Source organism: Lonchura striata, chromosome 11 (genome assembly GCF_046129695.1).
Source record: "Lonchura striata isolate bLonStr1 chromosome 11, bLonStr1.mat, whole genome shotgun sequence".
Taxonomy (NCBI): Eukaryota; Metazoa; Chordata; class Aves; order Passeriformes; family Estrildidae; genus Lonchura; species Lonchura striata.
In genome coordinates, this window is record NC_134613.1 from 17,322,030 (window position 1) to 17,339,279 (window position 17,250).

At 47.0% G+C, this 17,250-nt stretch overlaps 1 protein-coding gene across 2 annotated transcripts in view; it reads left to right on the top strand.

Annotated features, from left to right (window-relative positions):
• Positions 1–16,643, top strand: part of NTRK3 (neurotrophic receptor tyrosine kinase 3) — a 201,840-nt gene extending 185,197 nt beyond the window's left edge. For both annotated transcript variants that reach the window (XM_021530338.3, XM_021530339.3), the window contains 2 exons: positions 13,155–13,313; positions 16,173–16,643. In XM_021530338.3, the coding sequence (XP_021386013.1) occupies positions 13,155–13,313; positions 16,173–16,358 (345 nt within the window). In that variant the 3' untranslated portion in view covers positions 16,359–16,643. The remainder of the gene's footprint in view (positions 1–13,154; positions 13,314–16,172) is intronic.
• Positions 16,644–17,250: the final 607 nt, after the last annotated feature.

The window sequence follows — 17,250 nt, forward strand, 5'->3', positions numbered from 1 at the left end:
ATCCCATGTTTGCTTATTTAACTTGGCAGGTATTCAAGTGAGACAGGCACACAGGGGAGGTATCAGAGCCAATCTTGGTACCCACGTGTGGGATTTTAAATTTCTATTTCAGTGCTCATGCTTGGAAAAAAAATGCAGGCAGACCCTCTTACCCTCCTTTTTCTTTTTTTTAAAGCAGTACTTAAATGTCATAATAATCATGTAGTGCCCACCTTAATGTGCTGAAGAAATTAAAATATTTTATTAGTCTATAATCTGAAAATCATTACTGTGCTTACCATAAAAAACTGCAGGTCTTCAGAGAGAATGATGTCAGTGGGTCTGAAATGAATGCAAATATATTTTGTTGCCATGCAGGTATCAGGGGTCAGAAAGACAGCCCCCAGCCCCAGGGCAGCAGGCTGTTAGCATGGGAGGGTCTGAAATTCATCTTACAGTGGGGAGGGAGAAAAGGGATCTCTTGGCTTATTTTCCTGGAGTTTTGCAGGGTGAATGCCTGGTGTGGGCCTGGCTGCTTGGGATGGTTTCAGAGGAAAGCACTGGTGCAGTTCCCACCCACGTCCCTTGCAGTGAGGGTAAGGAAGCACTCCAGAGAGTTCATCCCAGCATGGCTGAGCTGCTCAGGACCTCTGGCCCCATCCTGCTTCCACTGGCAGCACAGGTGCCTGTTCCACTCGGGCATCCACATGTTCCTGGTGCCCCCTTCCTTCTGCAGATGGTTCTGGATGGGTCTCTCCAAATAACTGCTGCCCAGCAGGCAGGAGACAGCTGCCTCCAGCTCTAAGAAACCAGCCCATGCCTACTGCCTCTGGCAGCTGGCTCCCGGAGAGGCCGGGTGACAAGGCAGGTGACAAGGCAGTCCCTGCTTTGGCCAGGTGACGCTGGACACTCCCAGAGCGGTGGCTCCTGAGTCCTGCACAGAGCCAGTGGGCTTCTGCTGGTTATTCCTCACTGCCTTGGGTGTGTCAGATGGTTCAAAGATTAATTACCACTTAACTGGCTGTATTTCCATCTCTCTGGAAGGCTGCAGTGGAAAAGACAGGAGTGCTGGGATCATTTACCCTGGTGTTACACAGCAGATTACCCTGTACTTACGAGGTCATCAGTTACTGTGTAATTAGCCCTCCAACACAGGGAAGTCTGTGATGGGCTTCCACACCACTCTCCTCCCCGGTGCCAGAGAAGCAGAGGGATGGCAGCAAAGTGCAGGCTGAAGCCTCATTAGGTGCATTTAAAGCTGTTAAATAGTTTAAAATTCAAGCTGGGGGAGGTGCAATGAGAGGGTAGCAAGGCCACTTCTACCTGTCAGAGAAAGGGAGCAAAAAAACCCCAGAGCAGTTTGTCTAGGAAATGCAGGAAAGCCAAAACAGAATGGAGGGCTGTGAGAGAGATCTGTGTCCCAGGCAGCTGAAAGGCAAAAGGCTTTTGCTCTTCACGTGTCAGCAGGGACAGCTTTGCCAGCGGTGAAGGACTCTGCTGAGCCAAAGACCCTGTCCATGTCCCTGAGCACGCCGTGGGATGGTGCCCATGGAGCCATGGAAGATGCTGCAGTGGGTCAGGACAATACCTCTTGCTCCAGATTGCTCTCCTCCATTTCTCACCTGCACCCAAATCAAACACCTATTCACAGAGCATTTGGAAGAATGACAAATGCCTTTGATTATCAAGCACAAATTCCAGTGGCAGCTCATTGCATCTCTTGAGTGGCTAATAAAACACCAAGCCCGTTCTGATCAATATACAGCAAGTAGTGCTGTAAAGTGAGATTGTGCCTGCCCCAGGCCACGTTGCATTTTGTCTTTTTAAACCATGTCCTCTTCAAGCCAAACACAGTCTCTTTACAGTGGCAACTCCCTAGAATTTCTGGCTTTCAGTGAGCCAGTGAAACAAATGCTGTTCTGAAGTCCTCCATGTAAAGAACCCACGTTAAAGAGCAAAGTGTGTGTCTCTGCAGCAATCATTAGTTTAAATACTCTTTTATTACATAGTCACATGTCCCCAGTTCAGCCCCACAAAGAGCATCCATACGGTCAACAGCTTCTGAAGAGGTGAGGCAGAAACAAAGACAGTGTGAAGCCATTGATTACTGAGGATAGAAAGGACTGTATGTAAATAATTTGTCTAAAGGATGAGCAGAGCAGGGAGATGTGCTACCTGATTGCAAATATTTACAAAATTGTGAGCTTGAAGGTTAGAAAGCATTGAGAGAAGTATGTAGAAGTTAGTGCAGGGATAATGCAGTGAGGACGAGAGGGGAAAATCAGTGTGGCAAGCAGGAAATTTCCATCATGTAGGCAAGATTTGTTCCTGATTTCCTGAGGGAGGCTGTGGGTTGTTCACTGGGTTATATGGATTGCACCCATCAATACCTCAGCAAATCCTTTAGGGCCTGGTCTCACAAAGCAAAGGGAGAAGAATGAAATTTAATGGGATTTTTTTCAGCTCCACTCTCCCCCTGTAAAACGTTTTCCTGGGCAGATGTGTGTTGTTGCAGGGGCACGGTGCACACGCACCCCTCATGCTCCTGGACTAGAGGGGATTATCCAGAGCAGCAAAACCAGCCACAGCTTTAAGCCCAGCGTCTGTAGTCACGTTTATCCTTGAAGAAAGTGCTCCAGCAGTGACATAATTGAGGACTGTCCTGTCTGCTCAGCATATGTCTGCAGGGGTCATCCATCCTTTCTGACACTGCAGAACATTAGCGGTTTTTCAGACTCACTTTCTCCTTCCGTCCTTCCGCTTGTGGCTAACCCTAATGGAGAGCTGGTGGCTAGAGACTCTTCTAGGAAAACTGGCCTGTTTGGAGAACTCACTGCCTTGGAGCAGTCCTACATTAGGGCAAAACCAGTCAGATGTGTGCTTCTGGGTGCTGGGTTTGTGCAATGGCCCCAGTGGGGCTGGTTGGGGTGGAGGGTCTGGCTGGCTGCAGGAAGGGGAGCAGAAGGCAGCTGGTAATATTTGTGATGGCCACTTAGTGCTCAAGAGCTCTAATGGCATCTGGGAACCAGGTTCCTGTGTTTGTGGGTTTGCTTATTTATTTATGCTCCTGGCTAAATAAAGTAGGGAGGAAGAATTTTAACACAGTGGTTGAAATGCATGGGACTGCAGCAGCTCTGTCCTACTCAAGGGCATCCAGACAACTTGACTGAGAATGGAGGGAACTTCAATGCACAGAAAGTCTCAGCTGGAAAAATAGAGAAGAGAATACAAGCTTGATTCCTTCAAATTTTTAAAATTTAGTTTGTTTTCCAGCAGAATCCTACAGCCCAACCCCAGCCTCACCATCTGCACGTCACCGTTTTGGCTTTTGCTGGTTTTATTTCTTCCCCTTCCTGGTGCCACTGCTGCTTCCCCAGGAGAGCAGTGCTCAGACAGGTGCTGTCACCATCCTCTCCTGTGCCTGTCCCTTTTGGGCTGTTGTCACCATCTGCAGCCTCTTGCTGCTTGCCACAGCAGCTTTGGGCAGGGATGCTTGATGCAGGCACAGAAAGGAGATGTCCATGGCAACTTTCCCTAGTTTAGGACTAAGGAAGTTGAGCCAAGAGCATCGCTATCCCCAGTGTGTGTCTGCAGTGCTGTGACTGATGGAGGGTGGGGGTAGCAGGCTGGGGTTTGCCCTGCTGTGAAATGTAGTGTTTCATTCAGCAGTGCCAGAGCTGGCACAGCTTTCCCACCGGCACTGATGGGTTTAATCACATCATTAGTAGGTGTGACACCGCAGCCTCCGATGATGAGCTCTTTATTCTAACACAGCTTTCAGCGTGTTTATCTGAGATGCCATCTGTGCCTGCACTGCCTTCATTAGGAGAGAAAGCCTATGTATCTTCTGATGTTGGTCTGTATTTCTGTGATGTTTCCCTGCTGAGAAACCACCGTTCAACTAGAGGGTGAGAACCCACACCTGAAGCATAGTAACAATACCCAAAATGCCTAAACGGGCCAAATAGACCATTAGGAAGTGCACTGTTTGGAGGAACCCTCAACTGGTACAAAAAACTGGCTACAAGAAGTGATCCAGCTATTTTATTCCTGAGAGATTTTAATCTTGGTAGAGCAGTAAGTCCCCATGTTTTATCTAAAGTGCTGTAAGTTTTCAGGAAGGCAAGGAACAGTTTTTAATTTTTAAAATACTTTTTATTTTTGTACCTCCACACCGTGCTTGTAAATAGAAGATTTTGAGTTGCTTGTCCAGGTTTTAGTTACAAAATCATTAAGATTTGTGGGTGCAGATCTGAGTGTCTAGCCTTCCCCCTTAAAAACTCCATGGTATACCTTGTATATGTTATTAACTGTACACGATATATGCAGCTATATGATTTTGTAGCTGTCCATTGATCAACAAAGAGGCAGCATGGTGTGCTCATGGTGTGTTCATGGTGTTCTACTGATCTTGACAAGATTCACAAAACACAAACCAGGCAAGAGCTGCCACATCACGGTCTAGCTACACACAGAAAAAGAGAATGCTTCCATAGAGGTGGCATGCCCTGGCTTGTATCAGTTTTCTGTCTGCATGCTGCCAGGCCGATGCTTAGCGAATCTGACATTAACAAGAAATAGATTTCCAAACAATCTCGCCTAATGAATTTTGAATATTATCATGATTAATGCTAAGGCAGTTGAACTGATTATCCAGTATCCAGAAGTAATGGAACCTTATCTACATCTTGTGTAGTCCTCAGTCAGGAATGGCTTTGGCTGCAGACTCAGATGAGTGTTGTTGGTTACCCAGAGGGGAGGCACTGGCAGGACAGGATGGAAGGGAGATGATGAGATACCCATCTGAAAGCAGTTCAGCATGGAGTGATCACACATGCAGGTTCTTTATTGCTGCTATTTCCTAAGCTACATTTCTCAGGCCATTTTCAGACTTGGCTTTTATACCGCCAGGTTCAGATTTATTGGGCAAATATTTTTCCTCCTTCCCAAAGCCAGAAACTGGGTTGATTTTCATTCTGTGCATGGCCAAAAGAACAGAATCCTGATGGATGTATTTCTTGCATCATGATGGTTTAACTTGACTTCTATCCGATTAGCTTTCAAGCTATTAAACACCTTTTGTAGCATTACCAGGGAAATGATAATACAGATCATTCATGGACAGTTTCTGTTGGCACAAGCAGTCTTTGCAGACTCCAGATCCCCTTTAAAGCTGGAACCAGCAGAGAGCTGCATTGTCTCATGGGTATTACATATTTCTGAGCAGGCCTAAGAAAGTGTGTTCTGATGGAAGTCTCCAGCCTTGTGGAGACAACTGGTAAATCTGTAATGTGCCTGACAAACTATCTGGAGGCTGCAGTTTGCATAGATTTAGTGGCATTCCAGCTCTGCTGCTATCTGGGCAGTGACCATGAGAAAGGCAGCTTTTGACCGGCTGTGATGTGTGCCCATCAGGTTGTGTCTGTGATGCAGAGGATTTCAGAGGCCACCACTGCCACACACAGGTCCACAGCTGCCCCACACCCACCCACAGCTGAGCAGGGAACTCCAGGCTCTCCTGGGAAGCTGATCAGAGAATACTCCCCAGCCACTACCACTTTGCTTTATGAGTTCCCAGTGTGGGGCTGTGCCATTCTGGGCCACCAGAAGTCTCAGTAGGTGGCCCAGGGAATCAGTTTGGTCATCCCTCCTCCACCTGGGAAGGCTCTGGCAGCAACCTTTAGGACAAGGGTTTAGAGCCTGCTAGGAGCTGGTGGTGCCCTTGCTGAGCTCTTTACCACAGGTTTTACAAACTACAGCTCCTCTGCTCCTACAACCCCCCGATTGAATAAGGCATGGGTGGGGCTTCTCACAGTTCTTACCCTGGTCTTGGAGATCATGGATTCTGGAGCTTTTACCCAGAAGAACATGGAACTGGCCTTTCCTCTACAGGCTGATTGTGCAACTGCTTGCAAGCAGTGAATGTGGATGCTTTGAGTTTTGGGAAGGTGAAGAGTGAGTTGTATTAAGGTGCACACCAAGCAGATTATTGGCAAACATAATTAAAAATATATGTGTAATTTCTCCTCTGTTTCCCTTGTTTTAACCATCTTCTGCATTACCTCTGGCATTTTTAGGCAGTAGATAATATGGCTGAGAGGACTCTTGGGCACAGGCAGCTCTTAGAGCAGCAGTGATTTATCTCAGACCGTTTTGAGGTAGCAGAATTTACCTCTAGCTACAGCCACCCCTCCATGTCTGCCCTCCCTCATTTGCATAAGTAATTGGCAGCTTGTTAATGGCTCATTAGGAATGCTGAAAACCGTGGGATTAAAACACACTCAGTGGAGCAGAGATGAGGGGTAAAGGGGGAGCTGGGGGAAGGGGGAAGTTGCTGTCCCTGCTTGCAAATTACACTGCTTGATTCAACGCGATCCAGAATTACAGGTCATAAAGCAACTAGATTGTTAAATGAAGTAAGGAAAAACAATGTCAATGGCAGGTTTTATTTTTAGACTTATGTTTACACACAGTATGTGCATCTAGGGGGAACAAATAGTCCCTTGCCAAACAGTCCTACTGACAGCAGGAAGCTCTCACCCCTTTCTCGGTTTCACATTAACCCTGCCTGGTCAGTGTTTCCTGCTCCTGAACAAGTCCATCTGTCTCCTTGCATCACCTCGTGGCAGGGACACTTGGTTCCTTTTCCCATGTTCTCTCTGGGTAAATCCAATCTTGCCTCTAGCAGCCACCAACCAGCAAGTCGCCTTCCTTGGGCACCACTGGGACACCCAGCACAGCTCCACGCAAGGAGGAGAAACAGCTCCAGGTTGCTTTGTGCATCCTGTACATGTCAAAAATCCCTAGAAAACTGCTGTGAGATGCCTTTGGTTGCTGGCACGCAGGGAGGCAGGCAGCCAGCCTTTTGCTGTGGCACTGCCAGGGCCTGCAGTGCAGGAGATGGTTGGTGTAGCCAGTGAGAATTGTGAGAGGATCGCATCTGCTGTTCCCGGGGAGTGGAGCGTGGTGAGGACACAGCCAAGTAAGTTGAAAAGTTTGATGGGAGCTTTTTGTTGTTTGCTGGCTGTTTTTAATCTCCTGTTCAGCACTGGCTGTGACAGCAGTGACTGCAAAGCACTAGAGGTGAAGGCAAGGACAGGGCTATGATGGCTTTTGAGTCATTTACAGGAGGCTCAGCCTGTGGCTGGTGCATCCACAACACATGATGCCATTCCATCAGGAGAGCACCTTGGGGATTTTTAGAGGTTGGGGTAATTCTGGCAATGGTGCAGTCTCAGATACAGCTAGGACCTTTCTTCCTGGATAAGCTGAAAGGAAATTGCAGATAAAGTACTTGGGAATCACATCCAGTCATAATTTGCAGTTAAATTCAGCAACCTCTGATCTAAACTTGGGTACTTAAGAGCCTACTAAGGTGACAGTTGAAACCATGAAGTGGGGACAGCTAAGGTTCAGCAAAGCTCAGCTCTGTCTGGCATGTCAGAGTTAATCCCTCTGCTTTGTAAAAGGTGCCCAGGAATCTGTCAGGACTCACAGAGGCAAAATACTGGCACATCTGAAAAATTTTTCAGTGCAGCTGGATCCAGGCTGAAGGCAAGGAAGGAGTTTCTCCTCCTGGATCCCCAGCCAGCAGCATGTGCTGCTCTTTGCATCACCCTGAGAAGTCATCTCCTTTTGCCCCAACCTGAACTGACAAACATTGACTCACAAAGGCACAATCTACAGCAGTTTTGTTTGTTGATCTCCAAGAGCTCAACTTAGCCAAACAGAGCAGCTTTTCCTCCTTCTTGCTTTCATTGCTTTTTTTGTTTTCCTTACATCCTCTCAGATGACCCTGAGAGCCACCTGTGGCTCTTACTCATGCAAGGCTGTCCAGAGCTGCTGAATTCACAGCACATCCTTCCTGCAGCAGAATCAGCATGTCCTGATGGGGACTTACAGCTGGCTGCTGGGGAAGGCTCAGCTGGGTCACCCAGCTCCTAGAGCTGAGCTCTAAAGGACATATGATTTGGTGTGGTCCTGGCTGGGATGACATCCAGGCCTGCAAGGAAAGAAGATCCCAGGTCACCCCTACCTACAGCAGCAGGAACAGAGATGGCAATCAGAGAATGTGTCTTATCACTAGGCTGAATGGAATTTCCTGGAGAGGAATGGTGCCCAGGTCTCCACTGCTGCTCTGTGATTCTGTACAAACCTAAATGTCTCTATTCCTGCACAAAAGTGGGAAGTTCAAATCATGCTGCATGATACAAAGACAATGGTTCTTCTGATCTTCCCAAGGCAGGAGCAGAGCCACCATCAAGTGTGCCAGAAGCAGGAGGAAAGGTGTCAAATGACCTTGGAAAGCAAATGTCCAATCACCAAGGAAAACAAAAGCACTGGGGTTTTTTGTTGTTGTTGTTGTTTGTTTGTTTCTTTGTTTTGTTTGGGTTTGTTTGTTTGGTTTTTATTTCAGCATTGCAAAGGAAACTGCACAAAATGAAAAATAAGACACAGGCTAAGAGTATGCTGAGGACAAATCCTATTCTGAGCTGAGCTCCAAGGAGGTACCTTCCAGTTGTGGGTGTAGAAAAGATGGCTCTGAAATTCCCTTTTGAATGCTGCTTTGGGCTACAGCCCTGGTGCTGCTCTGTGAGCTAGGAATGGGGAAGATGTTGCTTCCCACCAAAAGCTGCCTTTAACGTGCTTGTATCTGTATTCCCACCAGTCCTAAATTTGCATGAAGGTTTTCCAGCCCTAGTCTGCTTTTGATTTCCAGGTTATCTCTGCTGGTGGCCCAAACTGTGGATTTATTGCATAGTCTTTGCTGAACACTGCTGCTCCACTACCTGCTGCTGTACTGTCAGACTCACCAGGGGATAACATGTCATCTTTTCCTTTCCTAATCAGCTGGATGTCATTCAGAAAGCTGGGACAAGGAGAACTTTTCCCCCAGACACCAGCTTTCCTTGATAGCAGACAAACCTCAAGCCTTATAATACTACTTGTACATAACACTTATATAGCTTTACATCCTCAAAGTGCTGTACTAGCATTAAGTAATTATCTCTCTCCCTAATGGCCATTAATGCTGGCCTTTCATGAACCTCCCCCAGCTCCCCGAGGTTCATATCTAATCCAGCAATAAGCTGCTCAGAGGGAGGGGCTGGCTATCTTGCAAGTCCATGGGCTTGGATGTGTAATGAGGCTTCAGAGCAGGGGCCAGGTGCCCTGGAATATCAGAAACACAGGGCTGTGGACCAGGTCATGCCCTTGGGAGCATCCACTAGAAAGGGATGGAATCGAGTAGGTGATACTGTGATCTTGAAATGGAGAAGAAGAAAACTTGGGCTGCTCAGAGGATGTGCACTGATTGCTCTATTTATTGCCAGGATAGCACTGTGAACAGAAAGAGCAGAGCAGTGGGAATAACGTGTCAGTGTGGGCATGGGGAGTTGATCTAGGGAGACAAAGTTAGCTAAAAATGTCAAACAAAGCTAGACAGCCATGGCAATAGGATAAAGAGGCCAGTCTGCAGACCTGTGAAGCATTAAAATAACAAGGCAAAAGGGCAAGCTTGGCAGCATCATAGGATTTAAAGAGAGGAGCAGAAGAGGATTTACTTGTCTTATTTGCTTGCAAGCAGAGCCCTCTTCCAAAGCTATGGAGTGTCTCCAGGGGGTATGTTGTAATGCCACTGTTTCAGGACATTTTACCCTTGGGAAAGGTGAACCTGCCCGTTAGCAGGGCTCTCCCAGCCCTAGCTCCAAATGGAGATGGTGGTGTGGGAAGATGGCATGGCTGTTTTAGAGAAGTCCTAGAAGTAGCATGCTCTTTACAAACACCAGTCCTGCATGGTCACTTTTTTGTGAAGCCTGCTTGAAGCCTGCTAGACTCAGCTCTGACCAAGCAGAGGCTGAAATAAACTTTCACCTTCTCCCTAAAGGCATGTAATGATTCTTTCCAAAGCCAAAGATATGCCTTGTAAGCTGGCTTTGCAAAAGAAGAAAACAGCACCCATTTTTTCAGCCTGATTTAATAGCATCATTTTGCTTTTATGCTTCTGGCAATGGCTGGTCCTGTAAAACAAGTGTGTAGCTGTGGGAATCACGTGCCAATCTACAGTGACAGAACACAGTTCACAATCACTACACGTTATGCAAAGGATTTCTGTCACCCTGGACACACTCTGCTTCCTGTGGCATCACTAGCACAATCCCTCTGTGCTCAGCTCTAAATCATTTTGCTACATCATCCAATAACAGGGTATGGCTGACTGCAGGCCAGGAGACTTGTTGTTCACTTATTGTACAGCTTCAGTGAAGGGCCTTCCCTGCCTTCCTGCATCTGTTTTCTCATCTGTGAAATGGGAACTTTAATCCTAATCAGTTTGCAAGGGAAGCAGTAAGGGATAGTCAAAGGCAATCCTTTAAAGTGTAATAGTCAGCCTTATGTGCTGGGTTAGACATTGGAGGGGTTTCATGGTAGAGTTTAATTGATGCCTGCTCTGCTTATGGCTGGTAAGTGCAAGGCTTAATCTTTGCCCTCAAAAATGTGGCACCCTGTTTGAGATGCAAAGGATGCCTCTACAAGGAACACCTCATCTCTGAGCATAGCTGAGAGATGTTTTGCTATCCACAAATGTCTGGGCATTGCTTGTTTGAATTTTCTTCCCCAAAACAATTTGATTATTAATTATTACCAGGTTAATTTGTAGTAAAAGCTGTGTCTCACGTGGCTGGGAGGAGTGCTTTGGCTGTTCCTGAACTCCAACCTATGAGCTAAGCCAAGGTTGTGTTGTCACATCCTTGGGACAGCTCTTGACTGTGTGTGTCATTTTGCTGGCAGGCCTTCACCAGAGTGTGTCTAGAGGAGACCAAAGACCTTGACTTTATTTTAGCTTATTAGAACTGAGATGGCACTGCTGGCTTCTCTGCTCTGTTTCCAGGGCCACATCCTTGAGTGGTGTAAATCAGGACCCTCCCTTTTGGGCAGTGCTGCTGTGGTACTGTCTGTAAGCCAAGGGCCTGGTTCACACATCCTGAACTGCTCTAAGACCTCTTCAAAAGGGAGTTAACTGTGCTCAGGACATTGTGCTACCTATAATCACAAATGATCCTGCAAGATTCAGGATATTGCAAACGTAGAGAGCTTTTCAGCAAGTAATCATTTTGAGTTTGCTGGAAAACTGAAGAGTTAGTGCTACTTAAAGGAGAATAAAATGAGCATTAGCACAAAACAGTTTTTGCAGCAATCAAGTTTGATGTATGTCCTGTTCTGCTTATAATATTTCCTCAGAGCCCTTTGCAAGAAGGGGAAGCAACCTTGTAAAAGCTGGGAATGTAGGGAAGAGCTAAATTTGCAGCCAGGGTTTTGAAGGAACAAAGAAAAGCATATTTCCATTTCCATTACAGCAGAACATTCTTGGGAGTTCAGAGCAGCAAGATGAGAACACGCCAGGCAAGCCATCTCAAAACAGGAGGTGTGGAGCTGCAATGAGTTTTTTATCCTCAAGTATCTGCACTTAGGAAAGAAAGATCTTCCTGAGACTTTAAAAAATCCTCTTTTTTGAGGGAGGGTCTGTTTCAGAGTAAGGGAAAGGGTTGGTCTGCAGCCCTCTGAGTACAACTCTGCAAGCCTGAGTCTAATTATGCCAAACTCCACAGAAATCTGAACCCCTCCATGCAGAAAGCCAGATGAGCATCCTACCCCTTTCACACTCTATTCCAACACACCTCCCTCTTGCTTCCAACTGCTGGGATGTCCCTGTACTGACCCTTTCCCACACTAGTCCTGCTTTAATCAGTCAAAGAAACCTGTGGAAAAACTGGCAGCTCAGAGGAGAGCTTTTGTTTGTAAAAGAAATGTTTTCATCTGAGCGAGCACAGCAATCTCATTACTTGGAATAGGCACACATATGCTGGAATCCTAGACAGCAGACACTGCCTCCCCTCATCCTTCGTAGGACCAGAAAGATTTCTGCCTGTTTGATCCAGCTGCAGTGCTACAAAGTTATTTGCATTGCTTTTTTGGTGTCCCTAATGAGACAAGCATCATCCAAGCAGCTCCACAAAAGCACTTTTCTCATCACTGCTAAAACCTCGGACACTTTGCCCTCAGCAGAAAAAAGTGTGGAGATTTGCAGCCCTGCTGCTTCCAGCACTGCTTGGTCATAGCAATTAGCTGTTTCCCCACAGATGGAGCTTCTTGTGCAGAAAGACATCACAGAGAAAAACTTGTCCTGCTCAGAGAAACTTGTTTAGGAATCTCTAGTGAAGCTGAGGGTAAATCCATCTACTTTGGAACTGTTTGCATGTATCCTGCAAGCCTCCTGTGTACCTGCTGGATTCATGTGCCTTACAGAAGGGTTGACTCTTACCTCAGAAACTGCCTTTCCCTGGCTTGGCATACCCCAGTTTTATACATCCAGTTCCAAACTCTCCAAATTTGGTTTTCCCTCCTCCATTAATTGATGGGCATATCCCTGCCTGTAGGAGCCTGTTCTTTACCTACAGACCATATTTTACAGGGTGGTCCTGCAGTCATTTACATGTGGAAAGCAGTCTCTGAAAAGGCCTGTTGTTACAGTTTTGTGAGTGAAAAAGCTTTCATGCAATTAGGTGATGCACAGATGCCTGTGCATGGCTTTTAGGGAACCTTTCTGAAGAGGGACAGCCCTCATGCTCTCTCTGGTGGGTGTCTCAGAGTACTGAGGCTCTGAAATGCTTTGCTGACCACTCTTGCTCTGTGTCCAGGTTCACCAGACTGTGGGGCTGGAGTATGTTCTTGGCATTTTGCCTTTGATTGCCTTACCAGCCCATTTTGGGTGGAGAGGATGTAATTCATCTTAGTACACTTCACTCCCTATGTGTGGTGTTAACCAGGTGGGATTGCTGGGTAAACCCACGAGTGGTAGGGGGGACTGGAGCCAGCCCAACTTTTTGGAACAACTCCTTGTTGCTATAGTTCACAGGGAGGCCCTGATTTTGTGCACATGATGTCACAGCTGACATGACATAGGGTGCTCAGGCACCAGAACAGGCTCCACAGGGAAGTGCACACAGCTCCAAGCCTGGCAGAACTCAAGGAGCATTTGGACAATGCTCTCAGGCACATTTGTGTGATTGTTGGGGTGTCCTGCATAGGGCCAGGAGCTTGACTCAATGGTCTAATTCTATGAGCCCTTCCTCAGGACGTCACCACTGAGATGTCCCTGTGCCTTTGTCCTCACCCAGGTTGGAGGACACACCATGCTGCCTATCCGCTGGATGCCTCCGGAGAGCATCATGTACAGGAAATTCACCACAGAGAGCGATGTCTGGAGCTTCGGGGTCATCCTCTGGGAGATTTTCACCTATGGGAAGCAGCCCTGGTTCCAGCTCTCAAACACAGAGGTACAACAGTGCTGAGACACCTCAGCTGAAAACTGTATTTTTTGCTGTCTCTGCTTTCCAGGTTGTTTGCAATGAAATTTGTACATGGATGGTCCCCTCCTTGGCACTCCCATGCTGAAGCAGTAGGATAAGTGTCATTATCTCAGTTCAAGAGCTGGGAAAACTGGGGCCTGCAGGAATCAAAGAGCTCTGCCAAAGCCACGTACTGGCTAATCCTCAGCCCCTCGCTGCTAAGTTCCTGACGTATCTTTCATATCTTATAAACTCTTGGGGTGCTGCCAGAACTGGGGATACCCAAATTACTGCTGAGATCTAAGTCATGCCTTGAATTTTCCTGGTTTCTCCTTTTGCAGCTAAAGCTCACTGCAGGCTGCAGTTTGTGAGACATTGTTTTAAGCCTGATATATCTCATGTGGCACATTTCCTTGGGGTTTTTGCCATTGGGTTATCTATAATATGGTTTGCCCCAGTTCACTGAGGGTGGAACCCATGGAGCTTGTTTGCCCTTGTTATTTCTTTGACTAGCAAAATTTGCAGCCCACCAGGACAGAGCTGCACTGTAAAAATGTTGAGGGAAGGCTGGCTGGGATTAGCAGGGTGTCACTGCTGAGGTTTGAGGCACATCAGCAGAAATGCATTGGAAGATTTTTGCTTGGAATAGCAGGAGGTATTATAGAAGAGGAAAAAGATGCTTTGACGTAGCAGTGTGTGGGAACCTTGAACATTTTTATCCTACTGTGTATCTAATGGATTTCAGAAATTTCACCTTTTGTAATGAAAAATGTGCATTTTCTGCTTTCTGGATACAGATCCCTTAATTAAGTGAGTTTGCAGAGATGGCAAATCCAAGGTGTTGCTTTACAGCTCTAATACTTGCCCATTCGTGTGCTCAATGGGGCCTGACTGTACATCCCAAAGTAGCACACGCAAACATTTCAGAGGCACAAACAATGGAATCGACAGCGACAGAAGTTATTTGTCACGCTATTTAATGAGCTGCTCTTGCATTTCCCTGTGAGGGCAAATACACACACACACAAATGAGCACACGGAGCTTGAACATGGGCAATAGGCACGCTGGAGCGTGACAGCTTGGCTTTGCCCATGCATCCTGCCTCAGTTTCCTTTACAGGGCAGTAGGGCTGAAAACAGCCACCCTTAATCTGGAGGGTGTATTTGTTTGCTACCATCCCTGGGATAAAATATGATCCTTCCCTTACCTGTTGGTTTGTCCACTTCTTTCTGCCTGCTGGCCACAGTATCCTGGTGGAATACTCCTGTGGGAGGGAGCCACATTAGCTCTCATCAGTCTCATCTTTCACAGCTTGTGGAGGGATGGGCAGAACCCATGTGGCTGCAGAGGACTGACACCTCCACCAGCTCCTGGATGCTGTGGCATCACAGCAAGTCGCTATGGCAGTCCAGGTGCAGTGCCAGAGCCCCATGGAGGGCCAGAGCCCATGGAGGGACAGGTCAATGAGCCTGTGCCAAGCTCCTGGCTGCCAGAACTGGACCAGGAGCAGCACCAGGCTGGCCAAGCATCGCCCCTGCTGGGTGTTGGTGTTGGCAAATCTGGGATGTCCACTCCCTCCTGTGCCACCTGCATGGCCTCATACCCCCACAGCATTTTCCAAGGATGGGAGAAACCCTCTCTGAGCGGAGGAATGAAGCAGGGCACCACTCAGCCAGTCCTTTAACTTCTATCTATGCTTTTCCTTTGCCCTGGAGAGAAAGAGCCCAGCACAGGGTTCCTGTGCATGTCCAGGATGTCTTGACAGGAACCATAACTCACTTCCTCCCCACAGTGAGCATCCAGCAGTGCTGTGGCAATGCAGGCTTCTCTTCATGCTGTCTCTTGTTCTCCCTGCTTTCAGCAGGTCCTAATCTCTCCCCTCTGTATTTATATGCAAACAGCACAGTGATAAGTATCCCTTGAGCTGCATGGTGGGACCATTTCTATTCATAAATCATAAACTCCAAGCACCTCTTGCTGGGTGGCTTCCCTCCACACGCTGCCTGGGACTGGTGTTTATCTGCAGAGCGTGGCAGGCCGCTCGCACGCTGCAATGCTGGGACTCATCAACCCCAACCAAGGAGGCCAGGCAGTAATAGCAGCTCTCTGGAAACTCATATTTCCCTTTCCTTTTCAGTCATTCCTCCGGTAAACAGTACACAAAGAGACCCATAGGGAGTCCTTTCCAATGGCATCCCTCTGAAGAGACTTTACTGTTATCCACGACCTCACATTTTTCTCATTAGTAGCACGGATCTGACCCAAAACAGAGTGATAGCATTGTAATTTTTTTTCTCCTTCACAGATGTGATTTGACATGAAATTTCATTATTTTAGTTGCTTTTCTATGTCAGAGAGAGGAGAAGTATGTAGGAAAAGATGCTCTGAACTCTTCCTTATAAACCTCTCCTGGGCTTTGCAATGGAAAGGACTCTTGGTTTTCAGACAAGAAAAATATAATTTCAGCTGTGCAAAATATTCCTGTACTTTGGGGATTTTAAGACTTCTTTTCCTTCTTCATTTAGCAGGAAAAGCTTACATGATAAATTAAAACCTATATCATTTCCTTGTGCCTCCTCTTTGGAGAGTGCATTGAGGTAGGTAGGTGTCAAACGGGGAAGGTTTTTTTGGGACCTGAAAAACTGCAGGTGAAGACAAACTTTTCATGGTAAAATCATCATTAGCAACAAATAGGTGATCATTGAAGATGTGCAGATCTGAGATTTGGCTTCTCAGTGCTCCCATTCACTAAATGCTGCCACATCAGCCAAGCAGTATCAAGGACAGGACACCCTCCATAAGCTGCCCAGCTGGTGTTCAGTGCTTCTTTTCTCTCTTTCTTTCAGGTCATTGAGTGCATTACCCAAGGCCGAGTTTTGGAGAGGCCCCGAGTCTGCCCCAAGGAGGTTTATGACATCATGTTGGGCTGCTGGCAGAGGGAACCTCAGCAACGGCTCAACATCAAGGAGATCTACAAGATCCTCCATGCTCTGGGCAAGGCCACACCAATCTACCTGGACATCCTTGGCTAGCAGTGGCCACTTGTTGGAAGTCCCTGCTCCTTCCTCCCGTCCTTCCTTCCCTCTCCCCCTCCCAAACCCTTTCCCCCTCAGCTCCCAAGCAAACATCTTCATATAAACTCAAGTGCCTGCTACACATACAACACTGAAAACAAAAAAAAAGCAAAACAAAAAGCAAACCAACAAAAATCCCACAGAACAACAACCTGTAAGGCAGTTTGGCTTATATATATTTATAGATATCTCTCTATATATAACTTCCACACCAATACAGAAAGAAGCTGCTGTTACAGAAAATTGTGAGACTATATATTAAAAAAAAAAAAAAAAAAGAAACAAAAAAGGGAGAAAAAGTACTTAAAAATCTATATATAATTAAAAAAAAAAAAAAAAAAAAGAAAGGAGAAGGTATCTTTCCCCCGAGCAATCAAGCAGTGAAATGTAACCCTGCTGTGAGTATGGTTCGGGCAGCTGGGCAGGGCTCTAGACTGGCTGTGGCAGCGATGCCATCCTGGGTAGGAGCTGCAGGAAGAAAGCCTTGCCCTGGTTGTATGATATGCACTGAATGTGTGAAATCAGTCCTCCCTTTTCGTCCTTGCTCCCTCCCTCCTTGCCAGCCCGCAGGTGATGGGCACAAAGCCAGGGCAGTGCCCCTGGATGAACTCTCTTTTACCAACCCCTTCCCCTTAGTCCCTCCTCATCCCTTTCTGCCTTCCTGCCTTTTTCCTCCCTCCGACATTTCAGGACAATTTTTCTAATTTGCTGATTCTTAAATGTATAGACTCAAGGCTTTCAAACACACAGTCAAAGGATTGTGGCACCTACGGGTAAAACACACACCGGGGAGCAGCCGCCCTCCCGCAGGCTGCAGGCTCCTGCCCCAGCCCTCCAGCCTCTGCCAGAG